The sequence below is a fragment of the Neophocaena asiaeorientalis genome, unplaced genomic scaffold (genome assembly GCF_003031525.2).
Source record: "Neophocaena asiaeorientalis asiaeorientalis breed wild unplaced genomic scaffold, Neophocaena_asiaeorientalis_V1.1 scaffold280, whole genome shotgun sequence".
Classification (NCBI taxonomy): domain Eukaryota; kingdom Metazoa; phylum Chordata; class Mammalia; order Artiodactyla; family Phocoenidae; genus Neophocaena; species Neophocaena asiaeorientalis.
Window position 1 is genome coordinate 7,526,496 of NW_020185321.1, and position 18,347 is coordinate 7,544,842.

General features: G+C 53.0%; 2 protein-coding genes and 1 non-coding gene across 6 annotated transcripts in view; 1 reads left to right on the forward strand and 2 right to left on the reverse strand.

Moving 5' to 3' along the window:
• RYR1 (ryanodine receptor 1) overlaps window positions 1-13,168 on the forward strand; it is a 118,704-nt gene extending 105,536 nt beyond the window's left edge. The window contains exons 93-107 of the mRNA XM_024734132.1: window positions 728-780; window positions 1,382-1,535; window positions 2,555-2,641; window positions 3,785-4,036; window positions 4,900-5,030; window positions 7,024-7,066; window positions 8,227-8,357; window positions 8,459-8,519; window positions 8,904-9,050; window positions 9,510-9,644; window positions 11,631-11,787; window positions 12,205-12,269; window positions 12,360-12,460; window positions 12,638-12,689; window positions 12,837-13,168. Coding sequence (XP_024589900.1) covers window positions 728-780; window positions 1,382-1,535; window positions 2,555-2,641; window positions 3,785-4,036; window positions 4,900-5,030; window positions 7,024-7,066; window positions 8,227-8,357; window positions 8,459-8,519; window positions 8,904-9,050; window positions 9,510-9,644; window positions 11,631-11,787; window positions 12,205-12,269; window positions 12,360-12,460; window positions 12,638-12,689; window positions 12,837-12,932 — 1,665 coding nt within the window. The 3' untranslated portion in view covers window positions 12,933-13,168. The remainder of the gene's footprint in view (window positions 1-727; window positions 781-1,381; window positions 1,536-2,554; window positions 2,642-3,784; window positions 4,037-4,899; window positions 5,031-7,023; window positions 7,067-8,226; window positions 8,358-8,458; window positions 8,520-8,903; window positions 9,051-9,509; window positions 9,645-11,630; window positions 11,788-12,204; window positions 12,270-12,359; window positions 12,461-12,637; window positions 12,690-12,836) is intronic.
• On the reverse strand, window positions 10,251-10,323 carry TRNAE-CUC (transfer RNA glutamic acid (anticodon CUC)). The gene has a single exon. It is a non-coding gene; the product is annotated as a tRNA-Glu (tRNA).
• A 4-nt stretch (window positions 13,169-13,172) lies between the features above and the next one.
• The window catches only part of MAP4K1 (mitogen-activated protein kinase kinase kinase kinase 1), a 15,147-nt gene continuing 9,972 nt past the window's right edge, over window positions 13,173-18,347 (reverse strand). Inside the window, exons 23-31 of one of the 4 annotated variants that reach the window (XM_024733765.1) lie at window positions 17,527-17,638; window positions 17,380-17,438; window positions 17,138-17,238; window positions 16,435-16,609; window positions 16,088-16,153; window positions 15,797-15,886; window positions 15,640-15,710; window positions 15,004-15,059; window positions 13,173-13,350 (exon numbers count right to left, since the gene is read on the reverse strand). In XM_024733765.1, coding sequence (XP_024589533.1) covers window positions 13,281-13,350; window positions 15,004-15,059; window positions 15,640-15,710; window positions 15,797-15,886; window positions 16,088-16,153; window positions 16,435-16,609; window positions 17,138-17,238; window positions 17,380-17,438; window positions 17,527-17,638 — 800 coding nt within the window. In that variant the 3' untranslated portion in view covers window positions 13,173-13,280. Of the gene's footprint in view, window positions 13,351-15,003; window positions 15,060-15,639; window positions 15,711-15,796; window positions 15,887-16,087; window positions 16,154-16,434; window positions 16,610-17,137; window positions 17,242-17,379; window positions 17,439-17,526; window positions 17,639-18,347 lie in introns of all 4 variants that reach the window. The other 3 variants (XM_024733766.1, XM_024733764.1, XM_024733763.1) reach the window with 3 other exon arrangements.

Consider the following 18,347-nt stretch of genomic DNA (forward strand, 5'->3'; position numbering starts at 1 on the left):
TGGGGCTTCAGGGTTTTGGAGAGATTGGGGTAGGAGGCAGGGTGAGAGAGGGAAAGAGAGACAAATAGAGGTTGGAGAGCGGTGCACAGAGAGAGGAAAAGGGCGGAGAGAGGGCCTGAGAGATACGCAGAGACAAAGAGAGACACACTGAGAGATGGACGCAGAGATGGAGACCTGGAGGAAGTCTCCCGGTGAAGAGGGTAGTGATTCTGGGAGAGACAGGAAAAAGTGTCTGGAGCCAGAAAGAGCAAGAGACCCAGAGACCAAATTAGAGGAGAAGCAGGACCAAGAACTAAAAAGACCCAAGATAGGGTCAGAGACACTGGGAAAGACCCTCAGAGATACAGGCGGTTGTAGGGAATTAAGTAGTCCACGTGACAGAGGCCCCTAAAGCATCCTCAGGCCCTCAGTGCAATAAGTGCCATGGGGGTGCGGTTGTCAAGGTGATGGAAGGTTGTCAAGGTGATGGAAGGCCATGAGGGGAGAAGAGCCCCACTTGGAGCCAGCCTGACTCTGCACGGTGCTTTAGCCAAGGCACTCCACTTCTCTGAGCCTCAGTTTCCCCTCTGTAAAATGAGAATTATGATCCCTCTTCTGGGGGGTGGGGTGGGGGAGTAAAACTTAGATTGCCCAGGAGAAAGGGCCAGAAAGGGACACAGAGAGGAATAGGCAGGTCTGAGAGGCGCTTGGGGTGCAGGCTCAGCCCTGATACTTGCCCTGCTGCCAGGTGGATGGAGAGGAAGAGGAGGTGCCTCCAGAGCCGGAGCCTGAGAAAGCCGAGTGAGTGGCCTTGGGTCCAAGGGGCCCAGCCCCTATCACTGCCTCCCTCCTGGACTAGAAGCCTCCTGAGGTCAGGGCCTGAGGATGTCCTGTTCACTCTGGGACCTCAGCATCACCCATCCCAGGCCCAGGCCCAGAGGAGGGCCTCTGTGAAAGGCAGTAGAGAAATGAACGCTCCTCTCTTAACCTGCAAGCCTTTCTACCAGCCGTTCCCTCCGCCTGTAAAACCTTCTCCTGCGCTTCGTCTCAGCCTTCCTCCTCCTTCCCATCTTGGCTCACATGGCTCCTTCTCTGGGAAGCCGACCTTGACATGCCCCCTAAGTTGAAGAGGTGTCTCCTCTGGGCTCCCATAAGCCCCTGAGCTACCCTCGTCCCCACCCCCCGACCACTCCGGGCTGCCACTGTCTGGTGACGGGTCTGTACCCCCATTGGACTGGAGCCCCATGGGGACAGGGCTGGAAGTTGTCTCACCACTGTGTCCCCAGCACCATCTAGACCTGGACCAGGCATGGGGTGGGCCCCTGCTCATGGCTTTGAATGAAAGAATGAATGAATGCATTTCCCAGGTACCTGCTCACTCTTTCTGTGTCCTGCCCTGCAGTGCTGAGAATGGGGAGAAGAAAGAAGTCCCCGAACCCCCACCAGAACCCCCCAAGAAGACAGCTCCTCCTCTCCCCCCTCCAAAGAAGGAGGGGGCTGGAGGCGGGGACCTGGAATTCTGGGGAGAACTGGAAGTACAGAGGGTGAAGTTCTTGGTGAGGACCCAGCAAGGGCACCTTGAAGCCTCCTCTCCCAGAAAACATTCACACCACGTCTCCCCCAACCCTGTCCTTGAGCCCACCTGGGCCAGGCTCATCTCTGTGGGGAAGTCGATATGGGCAGACAGCAGAGATGTCCCCAGACAGAGCAGGACCTGGGCACAGGGCAGCATTTTCAGGTGGTCCCCACTTGGCTCCTCGGCCTCTCCCTGCTCACAGTCCTTATTCCAGCCTCCCCGCGTTTGCGCACCTGGGGCCACCGGCCTCAGCTTCCCACCCCCATCCTCTATCCAGAGCTAAATCCTACTGAGGCCATGGCTCTGTTCCTCCCACCGTGGCCTATTTCTTGGCTCTCAGCCTTCAGGAAGGAGCTGCCACACCAGCCCCAGCTCCTCCTGTGGGGGGAGAATTCATCTCCTCATCCAGGCCCGGAAGAAGGGAGTTCGGGGTCCATGGCTCCATCTGTCCTATCTCCTCTCCAGGCCAGCCTGACATGAGGGGCTGAGGGAAACATGTTGGACAGAGGGTGGTTTAGTGAGGATTTGGGGAAAGCATGGGGGATGGAGAGAAAAAGAGGAAGGGAGAGGTGGAAGTAGATGTCTTCTGCCTGGGATAAAGCAGACAGGGTACCCTCACCCGGGAAGCAGCATGGCAGAGTGGTTGGGAGTGTGGACTCTGTAGCTGGACCGCCTGGCTTCAAAGCCCAGGTCTGCCACTTCTTGGCTACGTAACCTTGGACAAGACAGCTCACCACCCTGAGCCTCCATTTCCTCATCCATAAAGTGGGCATATCAGCAGTACCTACTTCATAGGGTTGTGGTGAGAATTAAACAGTTTCACGTATATAAAGCTCTTAGCCCAGGCCTTGGTATACAATAAGCACTCAATAAATGGGAGATTGTGGGACCAGATATTAAGGACCCCGGTGCTTGGGTTGTGGGTGAATGTTGGGATAAATTCTCCCGGGAAGCAAGTGGACCGTGAGCTCTGTCTTTTTCTTTCTCTCCTCATCTTAGAACTACCTCTCCCGGAACTTTTACACTCTGCGATTCCTTGCCCTCTTCTTGGCATTTGCCATCAACTTCATCCTGCTGTTTTATAAGGTGCTGATCAAGAGGGGCTGGGAGGATCAGGCGCTTACCTGGGCTGTGGGGCGGCAGGCTCAGCCCCTAACGGGTTCCCAGGGCCCTTGCAGTTCACCAGGGACAAGGTGTTGGGCTCAGGGTCCCCAGGAAGGTTCAGGCTGAACACCTGGAGCTTAAGACCCCTGTGGTGGTGAGTATGTGTGTCTGGGTCCATCTGGAACAGATGCCTGAGTGCCCTGTGGGAGTTAGTGCAGGGAATCAGTCCTGGGTTCCACGCTCAGCTCTGCCACTGGCCAGCCCTGTGCCCCTGGGTGCAGGCCTTCCCCTCTCTGCAACACCCGCTGATTCGGTTACATCTCTTTGTTCTCACATAAGCTAAAGAGAAATTTGTGGGGAGGAGGAAATGGGCAGCTCATGGAAGAGGAGGAGAGGGCTATGAAGCAGGCCTCCCAAAGGACAAAGGGACCCTCGGGGTCTTGCGCGAGACCTAGATAACAGGACAGAGGGGCAGTCTAGCAGAATGGTCAGAGCATGGCTTCTGTAGGATCAGAGTCTGGCTCCACCACTCACTGGCTGCATGATGTTAGGCAAAGTTCTTAACCTTTCTGTGCCTTAATTTCCTCATCTGTAATACGGGATAATAACAGAGCCTACATCTTAGAGCTGTGGGAATTAGAAGAGGATTAACATGAGGAATTCCCTGGCGGTCCAGTGGTTAGGACTCCACGCTTTCACTGCTGAAGGCGCGGATTCAGTCCCTAATCAGGGAAGTAAGATCCTGCAAGATGTGCGAGGCCCAGCCAAAAAAAAAAAAAAAGAGGACTGATGTATGTAAAGCACTCAGAATAGTACCTGACAAAAAAAGGTGCTGTATAAATAAATGACAGCTACTACTAATTTTAGTATTAGTGTTAAAAGTAGTCTCTCTAGGGCTGCACTATCAAGACGAATCAACTCTGTTTTCAGTCCTCCTGTCACTCGGTTCAATAGTCAGATTCCCAGGACAGAATCTGATTTGCTAGCTAGGGTCCTGGGCCCACCCCTTGATCTTGATGGACAGTCCTGCAGAGACTGTATCTGACGACGGCCCAGTTTTGGGTGTGGCAGACCAGGTACCAGGACACCGGGTCCCCACCCTGTCTGACGTCTGTCCCCCTTTAGGTCTCAGACTCTCCACCGGGGGAGGATGAGATGGAGAGCTCAGCAGCTGGGGACCTGTCAGGAGCAGGGTCAGGTGGAGGCTCTGGCTGGGGCTCGGGGGCCGGAGAGGAAGCAGAGGGCGACGAGGATGAGAACATGGTGTACTACTTCCTGGAGGAGAGCACGGGCTACATGGAACCTGCCTTGCGTTGCTTAAGCCTTCTGCATACGCTGGTGGCCTTTCTCTGCATCATTGGCTACAACTGTCTCAAGGTGGGCCATGACCACAGCCTTGGGGCTGGGGCATGTGTATGTGCGCGTGCATGCGTGCGCCCGTGTGTGTGTGTTTGGAGGGGATGTGTGCCGGGGCACTGGCTGAGAGGACCTGGGGCAGGGGCTGGGGCATCTAACACAGTGATTAGGACAGAGGGGCGTCTAGGGTTGGGGTAAGGCTGGGGGACAGAGTACAGGATTGGGGTCTTTAGCAAGGGTGATATTCAAACTGGGAACTGATACAGGTTGCAGCTGAGGAGATGGGTCCTGTGACGATGTTAATTTCTGCATCAAGAAGCAAAATTTGTCATTCGGGAATATTTATTTTCTACATGTTGGTCAGTTGGTGAATTAATATCTGGGAGGGTCTGTGGGCCTCAGACATAACACGGGTGCCAACAGGGGGATGTGGATTCTGACATCAACTATGCCTGAAGCTTGTGATGGCCCGTAAGGTGTATTACGAAAACTTCAGTATGGGTTCCATGAGAACTGACTGTTCAGCAAATCTTGATACTTTACAATTGGACGAACAGAGCTCTTTTGGCTTAGAACTTTTACAAGTGCTGTCCCCTCTGCCTGGAATGCTCTGCCCCACTTCCACCTCCTTTCACCTGCCTGTTTTATTCCTCCTCCTTCCCTTGGGAGGCCCCAGGCTGCAGCAGGTGCCCGTTCTGGGCTCTCCCGGGTTTTTTCCTCATCCCAGCCCTGACCCTCTGACCGCATTTTCCCACTACTACCCTGATTACTCTGGGAAAGCTCCTCTGATGTGGGGTCTCACAAAGGCTCCAGCAAGATGTCCTAGCTCCTGCCGAGGCTGTGGTCTCCTGACACCCACCCCTTTGCCTCCCTGCATGATCTAGGTGCCCCTGGTGATCTTTAAGCGGGAGAAGGAACTGGCCCGGAAGCTGGAGTTTGACGGCCTCTACATCACGGAGCAGCCTGAAGACGATGACGTGAAGGGGCAGTGGGACCGGCTGGTGCTCAACACTCCGTAAGGGCCCAGCCCCAGCCTCGTGGTGGGTTGGGGACGCAGAGCTGGGTTTCCACTCCAGTCCCAGCCCAGGCCTCAAAAGGCCGGAGTTCCAGTCACTGCCCGTCCTGACTCATTCTCCCCAAGCCTTTGTCTTCCTCTTAGTAATACAGACAAATTTCCCCTGCATTAAAGTACCTCTGGGGTTGCTGCTGACACATGGGGATTCCTGGGCCCCATCCCTGGGGATTCTGGTTCAGTGAATCTGAGGTGGCACCCAGGAACCTGCATTTTAAACTCTGTCCCCACGCGGGATTCTCACCAGGTGCCATGAGTGGGAAATATATGAAATCACTTGGTTTTCAAACTGAGCCCAGAGAGGGAATGAGGGTTGTGAGGGCAACGTGGTGGGACTCTGGACCCCCAAAGTACCCTCCCAGCCCATTCCGTTTTCCCCCAGGTCAAGTCCCATCTTATTTGTTCATACAGCGGGGCTGCATCCTTAGAGGGAGGCATGTCTAGAGTAAGAACACCAGGTCAGGTTGGAACCCTGGGTTGGCCACACTGTAGCTGGGAATTCTTGGTCCAGTCACTGGGCCTCTCTGTGCCTCAGTTTCCTTATCTGTAAAGTGGGGATATATAATAGCATCGACCTCACAAGGACCTTGTGACAGTGAAATGAGTTAATGTAGTTTCTGGGGCAGTGTAAGCTCTAGGTAAGGGTTGGAAGTCATTTTCTTTTTTCTTTTAATGAAGACACTTTTTTTTTTTTTTTGCATCAGGTCTTAGTTGCGGCATGCAGAATCTTTGTTGAGGTACACATGCAGGATCTTTTGTTTCCGAGAGCAGGCTTTTCCTTGTGGCGCACAGGCTCCAGGGCACGAGGGCTCGGTAGTTTGTGGCATGCAGGCTCTCTCATTGAGGCGCACGAGTTCAGTAGCTGTGGCGTGCGGGCTTAGCTGTGGCGTGCGGGCTTAGTTGCCCCGTGGCATGTGGGATCTTCCCGGACCAGGGATAGAACCCACGTCCCCTGCATTGGAAGGCGGATTCTTTACCACTGAACCACCAGGGAAGTCCCGGAAGTTATTTTCTTATGGGGTCCTGCCTAGTGAAGTGGTGCAAGGAGAGAGAGAGGCCATACCAGGGACATCCTATACTCTCATTGTCACCATCAAAGACACATTTAACTTACACACATTCAAGTACACATGCTTAAGAGAGAGAGAGAGACACCTATTTAAAATGGTGTCTGCCCAAGACCTTGAATTCTAAATACCATTTCCTGTGACAAGGAACCAAACTCCTTAGAGAAGTGGCAGATTTTTCAGGGCTGGGTCGGGGAAGTGTAAGATGAGCCTGGATTATCTTGTTATGTCAGAAAGCAAGGGTGTGCTCACTGAAAAATGGTGACATGCTGAAAGGACCCTGCTGCCAGCTTAGAAGGGGCTCCCCGTGGACAAATCAAGGACAGTTTGAGCATTGATAAGGATAGGAAGTGCCACAAATTGAAACACACATCAAATAGGCCTAAATCCATGGATTCATAATAAATCTCCACTTCACCCCCGACCCCCCCCCCAGCAAAACTCATTGGCCCACCTTTGCAGGATGTTGGGACATCAACTCATGAATTAGAAAACTGGTAAATAAAGGGCCAGAATCATCAAATAAAATTAAACAGTGCACCCGGGAAACGGAGCAGGGCCAGGCTGCTGGTCCCGACTCCTCCCCACCTGAGTGCAGTTCTGGGGTCTTTGCACATCCCAGCTCCGAATGCGAGCCGTCTGCCTCACCTGGGCTCCAACAACAACAGCAGCCGGGGAGGGCGGGGTAAGAGTTGACCTTGGGCAAAAGTCACCTGGCCTGGAGTCTTTAGAGCCTGACCCTGAGTGAGATGTGACCCCCCTGTCTCCTGTGAGAAAAGCATTGGAATTCCAACCCCCCCTGCCCCGGCCTGGCTGGTGGCTCCTGTTCCCTCCTACCCTGATGTCTTGTGGCTTCTTTCTCTTGGCAGGTCTTTCCCCAGCAACTACTGGGACAAATTTGTCAAGCGGAAGGTGAGAGGACGTGGATGGGGAGGTGGAAGGGCCTCCCGGGCTGGGTTCCTTGCTGCCACCAGGCCATCCAAACCCCGTCAAGCACTTGCTTCATGTGTGACCTTGGGCAAGAGGCTTTGACTGTCTGAGGAGCACCTCCGATTACCAGTCTGGAAGTGAGCATGCCAGTCACCCCTCCCGCTCTGTAACGAGACGACACGTGTAACAAGCACAGCACGGTGCCTGGCGCAGAGTAAATACTCTGAATATTAGTTTTGAGGGAGGAAGTAAGGCATCCTATTTTCAGCACACAGACTCTGGTGCTCGATTGTCTGCTTTTCTATTCCTAGTGGGGTCAACCTTTCTGTGCCTCAGTTTCCCTCATATTCAAAGTGAAGTAATAAGGGCCGACCCCACCAGGTTGTTGTAAAGGTTATATGACCTACTACATGAGCAGTATCTGGCACATAGGAAAACATTCAGTTACAATCATTCAGTCACTCAACAAATGTTTCTTGAGCACCTACTGTGTGCCAGGACCTGTTTTAGGGACCTGGAATCCAAGGAGTAAACACATTTGCACCCTCTAGTTGGAAAGACAGAGGAGGAACACATTTATAGCATTCAGGTGGTGATAAGTGCTGTAGAAGAAAAAAGCCCCGCGGAGGGGTGGGGAGTGCGTGGGTGTTGGCCCAGACAGGTTGCTCTTTCGTGCAGGGTGATCAGGAGGTGAGGGAGTGAGGCAGGTGGGAATCTGGGGGAAGGGTGTCCTGGGCAGGGGGAACGGCCAGTGCAAAGGTCCTGGGGGAGGAATGTGCCTGGTATATTTGAGGAGCTGTGAGGAGGCCAGTGTGGCTGGAGCAGAGTGAGTGAGGGGGTGAGTGGGAGGAGATGAATTCATAGACGATGGGTTGGGGACGCCAGTTATATAGGATTCCTTGCCTACCTGCCTAATAATAATAAATTATCCCAATTAATTTGGCTACTGAGTAAACTGGACCTTTATCACTTTGGGACCTTCCCCCTGAGGATCTGAAGAAAGCTCTGGCCCTTCTCCCCAGAAAAATGCACCCCCAATCTCTCACACAAAGTTCAGAGTGTCCCCAGACACCCCCAACCATGCAGGCTATGACCTTCCCCACCCTAGTTGTGTCTACACGGCCCTATGCTCCCCTGCGTAGGTCTTGGACAAGCACGGGGACATCTTTGGGAGGGAGCGGATCGCCGAGCTCCTGGGCATGGATCTGGCCACGCTGGAGATCACAGCCCACAATGAGCGCAAGCCTGAACCACCACCGGGGCTGCTCACCTGGTGAGCCAGGGGTGACCCTGCACAGGCCTGGGACAGGCAGGGGAGGTGGCCAGGGTCTGACCCCCCAGCATCTGGCCATCCCTCTTCCCTCCACCCTACAGGCTCATGTCCATCGATATCAAGTACCAGATCTGGAAGTTTGGGGTCATCTTCACAGACAATGTGAGGGGGGCCCTGTGGGGGGGGAGGGGCCTGCAGGAGAAGGGCCCGAGGGCGTCGGGTGCCCCACCCCAGGTATCCCTGACCAGGGGCTGACTCCTGACCCCTGTGCACCTCTGACCCACCCAAGGCTCCTTACCACCCAGAACACTCTTGAATTCCCAGACTATGTCCTTCTGTGGAGGGTTCCCCAACTCCCTGCAGAATGGCTTCCCACCCAGAGTGCTCCGTTGTTTTAGAGTTGTTCCTGATCCTTCAAATAATCCCTAGCCAGAGATGGCCGCCTGACCCCCAGAGCGTGCCCAACACTCTCAACTGTCCCCTGGTGCCCAGAGTACTCCTTGACCCTCATGAACGCACGCTGACCCCGGCTCTGTGTGCCCACAGTCTTTCCTGTATCTGGGCTGGTACATGGTGATGTCGCTCCTGGGTCACTACAACAACTTCTTCTTTGCCGCCCACCTCCTGGACATTGCCATGGGGGTCAAGACATTACGCACCATCCTCTCCTCTGTCACCCACAATGGGAAACAGGTGTGGAGGGGGCCTATCTGAGGGCAGTGAGCCTGGAGGGACGAGTCTGGCAGTCTGATGAGGGGTGGAGGGTGAGGGCTGGGCAGGTAGGGTGAGGAGGGGCAAGGCTGGGCGGGCTGAGCCAGGGCGGGTGTGGGTGGTGAGACCCCAGGGGGAAGGCCACCTGGGCCGAACTGGGGCAAGGATAGAGAAGGCTGGGGACTTCCCTGGTGGTCCAGCAGTCAAGGCTCTGCGCTCCCCGTGCAGGGGGCCCGGGTTTGATCCCTGGTCAGGGAACTAGATCCCACGTGCTGCAACTAAAGATCACACATGCCTCAACTATAGAGCTGCAACTAAGACCCAGCGCAGCCAAATAAGTAAATAAATATTTAAAAAAAAAAAAAAAAAGGATAGAGAAGGCTGGGCATGGGGGAGGGGCAAGCCCAGAGTGGAGCTGACCAGCCCATTGCCCGTCCCCAGCTGGTGATGACCGTGGGCCTCCTGGCGGTGGTGGTCTACCTGTACACCGTGGTGGCCTTCAACTTCTTCCGCAAGTTCTACAACAAGAGTGAGGATGAGGACGAGCCTGATATGAAGTGTGACGACATGATGACGGTAAGCCCCTCCCCCCAACACTCTTGGAACAAGCTACTGACCATCCCTGACCCTTAGTTTTCCCATCTGTAAAGGGGGTTAGTAATAGAACCTACCTGTAGACTTACTGTGAGGGTTCAGTGAGCTGACACTTGTGAGGTACTTAGAACAATGCTCAATAAATGGTAGCCACTGTTGTAATAGTACTTGAGTTTTTCAAGCTATCCTTATCGGAAGGGTTCTCAGGCATGGTGCCTGACTTACAAGCCATGTGATTTGGGGTTGGCTGCTCAACCTCTCCATCCTCTGGTGTCCTCACCTGTGAAATGGGTGTATAATAACAGTGCCTACATCTTCGGGTTGCTTTTAGGACTCAGTGATGCTCCCTGATCATCTAAGATTTAAAAGTCTTAGAATAGTGCCTGGCAGGTATTAAGGATTCCATAGATGTGAGCTACTATCATCATTATAACGAAGAGTGTCACCCAAAGCATGCCATCCGTGTTTTTATTTTCTCTTCTATTCTAGGAGTGGTGGTCATAACCCAAACTGAGTTGTTGTTTTTTTTTCTAAACTCCATTTTTTTTTTTTTTTTTTGCCCTTACCGCACGGCTTGTAGGATCTTAGTTCCCTGACCAGGGATTGAACCTGGGCCCTTGGCAGTGAGAGTGCAGAGTCCTAACCACTGAACCACCAGGGAGTTCCACTAGACTCCATCTTTATTTTTATTAGACTCCAACTGAACCTTAGCATTTCCTCCACTTGTGAATTTTTTAAACTTTTTATTTATTCATTTTAAAAAATTTGTTTGGCTGCACTGTGCAGCTTGTGAGATCTTAGTTCTTCGACCAGGGATCGAACCTAGACCCTCGGCAGTGAAACCGCAGAGTCCTAACCACTGGACCGCTAGGGAATTCCCCCCAAATTAAGTTTAACCTACTATAGGCATGGGCCACAGTGGAAAGAATCATCCCAGGGCTTTATCTCAGAGATGGCCTGTAATCTGGCACTGTGCTCGCAGGATCCACTCAGGCTGACATTTGAGGCCCCACCAGACCTGGTCTTGCCACTCAGCCTTGTTCCCATCAGTCACTGGTCTTAGCTCTTACCCAAGAGAACTGGGTTCTCTCACTTCCCAGGGACACAGAAAGAACAGTGTAAAGTCTTTCCCAAGTGCCAGGCAGACCACGTCCCTCCCTCTGCTCAGAACCTTCTTGTGGTTTCCCGATTCCTTCACCATGGCTTACAAAGCCAGGGAAAAACCAGCCTGGCCTGAGTCTAACCAGAGTCCTTCTTGCTTTTTGCTCTCTGGCTGCCTGGTCCGCCTTCAGTTCCCCTAAGATCATGTGTTTCCTCCCAACCCAAGCCCTTTGCATCTGACATTCTCTCTTCCTCCCTTCCCTGGCCCTATGTACACACACCCCTTCACTTGATGCTTCACCTTCAACTTAAATGCTGCCTCCTACAGGAAGCCCTCCATTACCATTGGCTGGACCTCATTTATCTCCCTGCTCTTGCCCACAGGAACTCTATTTTCCAGCTTCACTGAACCTCTTTCAGTTCCTCACAAGAGCAAGATGCATTCTTTCCTCCCCAAATGGTGATGAAGCACATGTGGTTTTCTCTGCCTGGAACTCTCTCTCCCACCTAACATTTTCTTCACGTTCCAGCTCACACATGTCCCCTCTTCTAGGAAGCCTTGCCCCATCACCGCAGGCTGGGTCAGGCTTTCAAAGCTTCGACGCTTCCTGTGCTTCCCCCATCTCACCCCTGATTACACTGTGCTCTCACTGTCCTGGCCCTGAGCCCTCCCTGTCACAGCCCTGATCATTTCTGGGCTGTCATTGTCTGATGCCAAGTTTGTGAGCCCTGTGAGAGGAAGGTTCAGGGCTGTCTCAGTCATTGCCATGTGTGCCCTGCTGCAACTAGCCCAGGGCCCTGTAGGTAGTGGGTGAATGTCGAATGATTGAATGCATGACTAATGTGCTTCTCACCCTGCCCCCGCAGTGTTACCTGTTTCACATGTATGTGGGTGTCCGAGCTGGTGGGGGCATTGGGGACGAGATTGAGGACCCAGCAGGCGATGAATACGAGCTGTACCGGGTGGTCTTCGACATCACCTTCTTCTTCTTTGTCATCGTCATCCTGTTGGCCATCATCCAGGGTCAGTGCTTGTCGGGGGTGTGGGAGTGGGGGCTCTGTGCCCAGAGGCAGACTAGCTCATTTAAGAGTGCAGGCCCAGGATCACATCAGCCTGGATTCATATCCTGGCTCTGCCTCTCCCTACTGTGAGACTTTGGGCAAGTCACCACTCTGAGCCTCAGTTTCTCCATCTGTAAAATGGGGGGGTTTAATTATACTAGCCTCATCGGGTTGTTGTGAGAATTCAATCAATTCATAGGTGGTAAATGTCTGGCTCATGATAAGTGCTCAATAAATGCTGGGTATTATTATTTTTAGGAAACAGGGTGTGATTAGGGGGATGAGGGTGGGAGGCAGGACTCAGAGGTAGGTAGCCAGAAGAGGAGGGAGTCTGAACTCGGTCAGAGGTTGGGCACTGACTTGCGCCCTGCCACCCCAGGTCTGATCATTGACGCTTTTGGTGAGCTCCGAGACCAGCAAGAGCAAGTGAAGGAAGATATGGAGGTAGGTCACATCTGGGGGGCGACCCAGAGGGATCATGGGACCCTGGGGGGTTGAATGGGCCTTGACTCTGATGTCTCCTGCCATGCACAGACCAAGTGCTTCATCTGTGGTATCGGCAGCGATTACTTTGATTCAACACCGCATGGGTTCGAGACTCACACACTAGAGGAGCACAACCTGGCCAATTACATGTGAGTGTGGGCCCACTGGCCAATCAGGAGGGTGGGGGCGTGGCTGCCGCCAGCCAGGCCGAGATACTGGCCAGTTAGGGGAGGGGGGATGGTGTCCATGTGGGTGGATTCCCAGCCAGCCAATCAGGAGCAAGTAAGGGTGATTGCGACCTGTCTACCGCTGCCTCCCATCCCCAGGTTTTTCCTGATGTATCTGATAAACAAGGACGAGACCGAACACACGGGTCAGGTAAGGGTGTGTTAATGGGACGACAATGGGCAGAGACATGGTGAATTTTAATATAAGGTCCATCAGCAGGTGACAGTAAAAAGCTCACATCAATATGAAGCATTTGAAGGTGTGACCAACCAACCCTTCCCCATCCCCCACCCCTAGGAGTCTTACGTCTGGAAGATGTACCAAGAGAGATGTTGGGATTTCTTCCCGGCTGGCGATTGTTTCCGCAAGCAGTATGAGGACCAGCTTAGCTGAGACACCCCCAGCTGGCCCTTCACCCCCACCTCGAAGGTCCTTATTCTCACAGCAAGCCCCTTAGCCCTCAAATCCCTCCCCGCAAGGCGGCTGGGGGAGGGTGACCATGTACTGGCAAAATAAAGTCTGTGCTACGCCCCTGACATCATTGTGCTGGATTGTTGACATTGGGGGGTAGGTGGGCATACAGGAATTCTGCCCTCCTCTCCCCCGCCAACCCAAGAAAACCAAGACAGCAGCAGAGACTGAAGTCATGTTTATTCAGAGACAGGGGCATGTCGTGATCACTAATGTGTGTCCGCCGGGGAGGGAGGTGTGGGGACTGGTTCCTAACACCCCGTCAGGGACTCATTCCTGGATGTAGAGGTTGCTGGGGGCAGTAGGATCATCTGCTGGGCGTGTCTCCACCACCACAGGCCTGGGGAAGGAAGAGAGAAGTCAGTTCATTCATGCATTTGTTCATTCTTTCATCCGCAGAGGCGTTTATAGAGTCTTTGCCAGCACGGTGCTGGGCTATAGCAGTGAATGAGCACACGTGGCCCCTGCCCTCGGGGAGCTCAATCTAGAGCAGGAGACCAACATGAATCAGTGAATCAGATGAATGCCAAGAAGCATGAGGCACATGACAGGGAAACCTAGCCCAAGGGGTCAGCCAGGGTTCCCCCAAAGAATGGATGGTGGAGCCTGAAAGAGGCTCAGGAGGGAACTTGGTGAAAAGGCAGGGAAGAGTGTTCTGGGCAGAGAGAACAGCCTGTGCAAAGGCCTTGAGGTGGGAGAGAGCCTGGGGTTTGACTGCAGAAGTCATGGTTTGTGAGCTATGACCAGGATTTGGTATTTATCCTGAGGTCACGGGAAGGATTTAAGCAGGTGGAGAGTGACACAATCAGATCTGGATTTTAAAAGACCCCTCTGGGCTTCCCTGGTGGCACAGTGGTTAAGAATCCTCCTGCCAATGCAGAGGACACAGGTTCGAGCCCTGGTCCGGGAAGATCCCACATGCCATGGAGCAACTAAGCCCGTGCGCCACAACTACTGAGCCTGCGCTCTAGAGGCCGTGAGCCACACTACTGAGCCCATGCACCACAACTACTAGAGCCCGTGCTCCGCAACAAGAGAAGCCACCGCAATGAGAAGCCCACGCACTGCAACCAAGAGTAGCCCCCACTCGCCGCAACTAGAGAAAGCCCGCGCGCAGCAACGAAAACCCAACACAGCCAAAAATAAAGAAAGAAAAAAAAGATAACATCACCAGTAATGGGACAAAACATGTGCTTCCTGATCTGATGCAGTGAAAGGACACATCATCATTTCTGTGGTATTCCTGCCCCAAACTCTTAACCTGGAAACCTCAAACCCAGTTGAGGGACATTCTGTAAAACAAATTTCCTGTACTCTTCAAAAGTGTCAAGGTTATGAAAAGCCAGGAAAGTCTGAAGAATTGTCCTAGGCTCAAGACTAAAGACACATTACTCCAAAATGCAGCCCATCATCCTGGATTACATCCTGGACGAGAAAAATAGTATTGTTTTTTGGTTATGAAGAACAAGAGCATCATTGGAACAACTGGTGAGACTTGAACAAGCGTATGAATTAGAAGGTAGTGATATTTCACTGTTATTTTCTTGATTTTGACAGCTGTATTGTGGTTTGTAAGAGTATGTCCTGGCCTTCATTCAGGAAACATACACTGAAGTATTTAGGGGTAAATTGGCATCACGTCTGCAATTCACATGCAAATAGAAAAAAAATTATACATATATGAAAGGGAAGAATAAAGCAAATGTGGCTAAAACATAATATATGGGGAATCTGGGTGAAGGGGATACACAATTTTTAAATTTATTTTTGCAACTTCTCTGAGAGTCTAAAATTATGTCAAAATAAAAATTTACGATTAAAAATTAAAAAATGAAAATTCCACTTTGGCTGCTGTGTGGGGAATGGACTATAGGGGGCAGAGATGGAAGCAGGGAGACCAGGTGAGAGGATGTCCAGGCCACAGATACAGGTGGCTGGGGATACCTCCAGATGCCCTCTCCACATCAGAAGCCCCCTGTTCCCGAGTTCATACCTGGGGGAGCCAAGCAGACGGAAGGTGAGGGTGGGGTCTCTCAGCTCCTGCAGCAGCTGGGGGAAAAGGTGCTGTGTCAGTGTCTCTCCTTTAAAGAGAGCAGGGGACGAGGTCTCTGAACTCCTCAGGTCCAGAAATAATCATTCTTGCTAATACCGCTCATCAGCTGTGTGACGTCAGGCGAGTTACTTAACCTCTCTGCACCTCGGAGTACTAACCTTTGAAATCATAGTACCTACCTGATAGGCAATCACGAAGATGAAGTAAAATACAAAACTGTAAGGGCAGAGCCTGACACATGGTGTTCTGTGAGGTAAGCACCATTTTTCACTCCATTTTCCGGATGAGAAAAGTGAGGCACAGGAAGATTAAGTCATTTGCCTAAGGTCATTCAGCTGGATTCCAACCCAGGCAGTCTGGGCCATGCTCTTAACCCACATATCTCTACAGTGACCCTGGATGAGGTCTGGACCTAAGCGACACTGGGGTAGAGAAGGGGACCCGTCTGAACTGAGCCTAGAGAAAGCTTCTCCTCCAGGACTTCACACCCTGACTCAGTTCTCCCAGTCCATCTGATGAATGAGATGACTGACATGGGAGGGGCTGGGTTGCGGGGGCTGGGATGGAGGAGCTTACCTGGTCCGAGCCTAGAGCCCACACCTGCACTCCATGCTTCCAGAAGGCCTGGAGCCGACCCCCGACCATAGCTGGGAGGAAAGCAGTGCCTGTTACCCTTGGCTTTTTCCCTTAAGCCTCCAACCTGGACCCCGGACCCTATCATCCCGGCACATACCCACGGCCTCCACTGCTTCAGTCATGGGGATCTCTGGAGTTCGAAGCCCCCTGACTGGGGCCCCCTCTGGGGTCACCAGCTTCAGAGACCCTAGAAGGAGGTAGAGCAGGGTCTTTAAGAGCAGTAAGCGGGACTTAGAAGCTTATGGAGGGACCAGACAATAAATTCAGCGTGAGAAGCAAAGCAGGATGGACAAGGACTGGAGGGGCTCAGCGTTTCTGAGAGAGGTACAGGTTCTGGGGTTCGGAGATCTAGGAATAGTGGGGGAAAGGGAGGGAGGAAGGTTCTTACCATCCATCAACACCATCACCTTGTCTTCCTCGACCTGAGTCACCTGTACTGGTCCCTTGTGCTCTGCTTGAGAGGCGGGGGTTCAAGGACCAATTCCACCTCACTTCGCCTTTCCCAAGCAAGCGGGCTAGGCACCCTCTCCATTCCCAAGCAAAAGGGCTAAAGCTCGCCCATCATAGAGTTCCCCAGTCCCCTATCATCAATCTCACCAATTATATATACCCAATGTTCTCCCGTCCCCTCTCGTTTCAACCCCTTTCTCAATTACGCCTCAGGCTAAGCACCGCCCAGCCACCCAGACCCAACCCTCCCAAACTGATAAGCCCCACCCCTCCCAGAGCCTGCACCTGTGCTCATCTCGCCCAGCCAGCAGGAGAGCGCGCCGAAGCGCACGGTGTGGAAGAGCACCGACTTCGCAGGCCGCCCGGTGCTCACGCCGATGCACACGGCGGGCAGCTCGGAGCCTGGACCGGTCAGCAGTGCAAACACCGGCAGAGGCGTAGGTAGCGGGAACAGAACCTGCTGCGGAACGCGCAGGGAGGGGCGGGCTCAGAGAAGGCTTGGGGCGGGGCCTGAGAGGGGGCGGTGTCTTGGAGGACAGTGGGCGTGGGGCTTCCGAAGTATTTCCTAAGTATTCCCCTGCCAAGAAACTTTAGGGGGTGAAGCCTCAGAGGGCTTAGAAATTGACGGATGTGCCCTCAGAGTGGGCGTGGCTTCCGTTTGGGGGCGTGCCGCCTGGGCGACAGAGAGGCAGGGCCCCCGGGGGCTGTGGCCCCAAAGGCAGCAAAGTCTCCTTAGAGACGCAAAGAACCTGAATGGGGTCTCCTTAGAGGTGGGGGGAGGGGCATAGGGCCTGAAGAATAATTAGGCCAGGGGTGAGGAGCGGAGCTGAGAGATCAGTGAGGAGCCTCCAGGTGGGCGGGGCCTTGGGGAGATTGGGGCGGGGCCTCGGGTGGAAGGCCGGATTCGTGGAGCTCTCAACAGAAGCGTAGAGTGGATGGCCCTGGCCACCCAATCTGACAAAGTCCCCAGCGTCTGCAGGCTCCCTACCCGGACCAGCAGGAACTTGTTCATGGGCTGGTACCACTGAAGCAGGACCACGGATGTCTCCAATGCCCCACACAGGAACGGGCCCCCGGAGCTCGCGCCCTCTGCTGTGGAGGTAAGGATACATCTTTCCCCGGGCTCTGTTCACCCTGCCTTAACTCTGCAATCCTCTCGGAGCGAGAGGGAGTCCAAGTCCCGCCCCTGGTCCCGCCCCCTCTCTGCCCACCCATGGGGTTTTCTCTCACCCACACAGCACGCCCGGCAGCCTTTGGTGTCCTGGATCTTAGTGGAGACCATGTTCTTCCTGCAGAAGAAGGGAGGCGTGAATGGGGGGAGGGACGGCAGAAATGAGGCATCTTAGAGGGGTCAGAGGTGCCACTGCGGGCTGGTACCTTGCCAGTAGCCGGTGGGGGCTAATGTGAGCGATGGGGCTTCCTGTTCTGCCCTCTTTCCGTTCCAGTAGGCCCAAGATGCTATGAGAATACAGGTGGGGGGTCTTTCCTGCAGTGTGTGTATGTAGGGGAAGCAGGCAGTTATAGGGCACTGCACACTCCCACCTTTTCCCTATCCCATCACTTGGCCCCATCCCTTTAAAATGCCCAACCCCTCCAGTCTCAAGCACCTTTATTTACTCATTTTTCATGCAACATATTTTAAATGCCCACTGTAGGCCAGGCACTGTGCTTGGCTCTGGTGAACCATTAATGGTGAGTAAAATAATTACGTTCCCTACCCTCATGGTGCTTGTAGCCACATGACAAATGATGGACACTTAACCAGTCAGATGAAGTTACACACATTACAAAATTTAAGAAAAAACATATCTACAAATTCTGCAAAAGTCTGTCATCACAAACTTTTGGCTTGGGGTCTCCTCATAAATTAGAAATTCTTTTACACAAAGTGTTTATAAAACAATGACACATAATTTTAATCTACAACCTGCTCGCTCTATTTTAGTAAAGCATGGAACAAGTACTAACTGTCATCTGAACATCAAAGAAATGTAAAGACTGACTTCTTGTGGAAATTACCTCAAAACTGACTTGAGAGGTGGGCACTACTGTGAGCCCCATTTTACAGATGGGGAAACTGAGGCTCAGGGAGAAGTCTCTTGCCCCAAGTCCCACAGTGGAAAAGTGGCTGGAATTTGAACTGTAGGCTCTGTGAAGGGGGAGCCTAATTTTTTTTTTTCAGCCATGCCCAGCTGTCT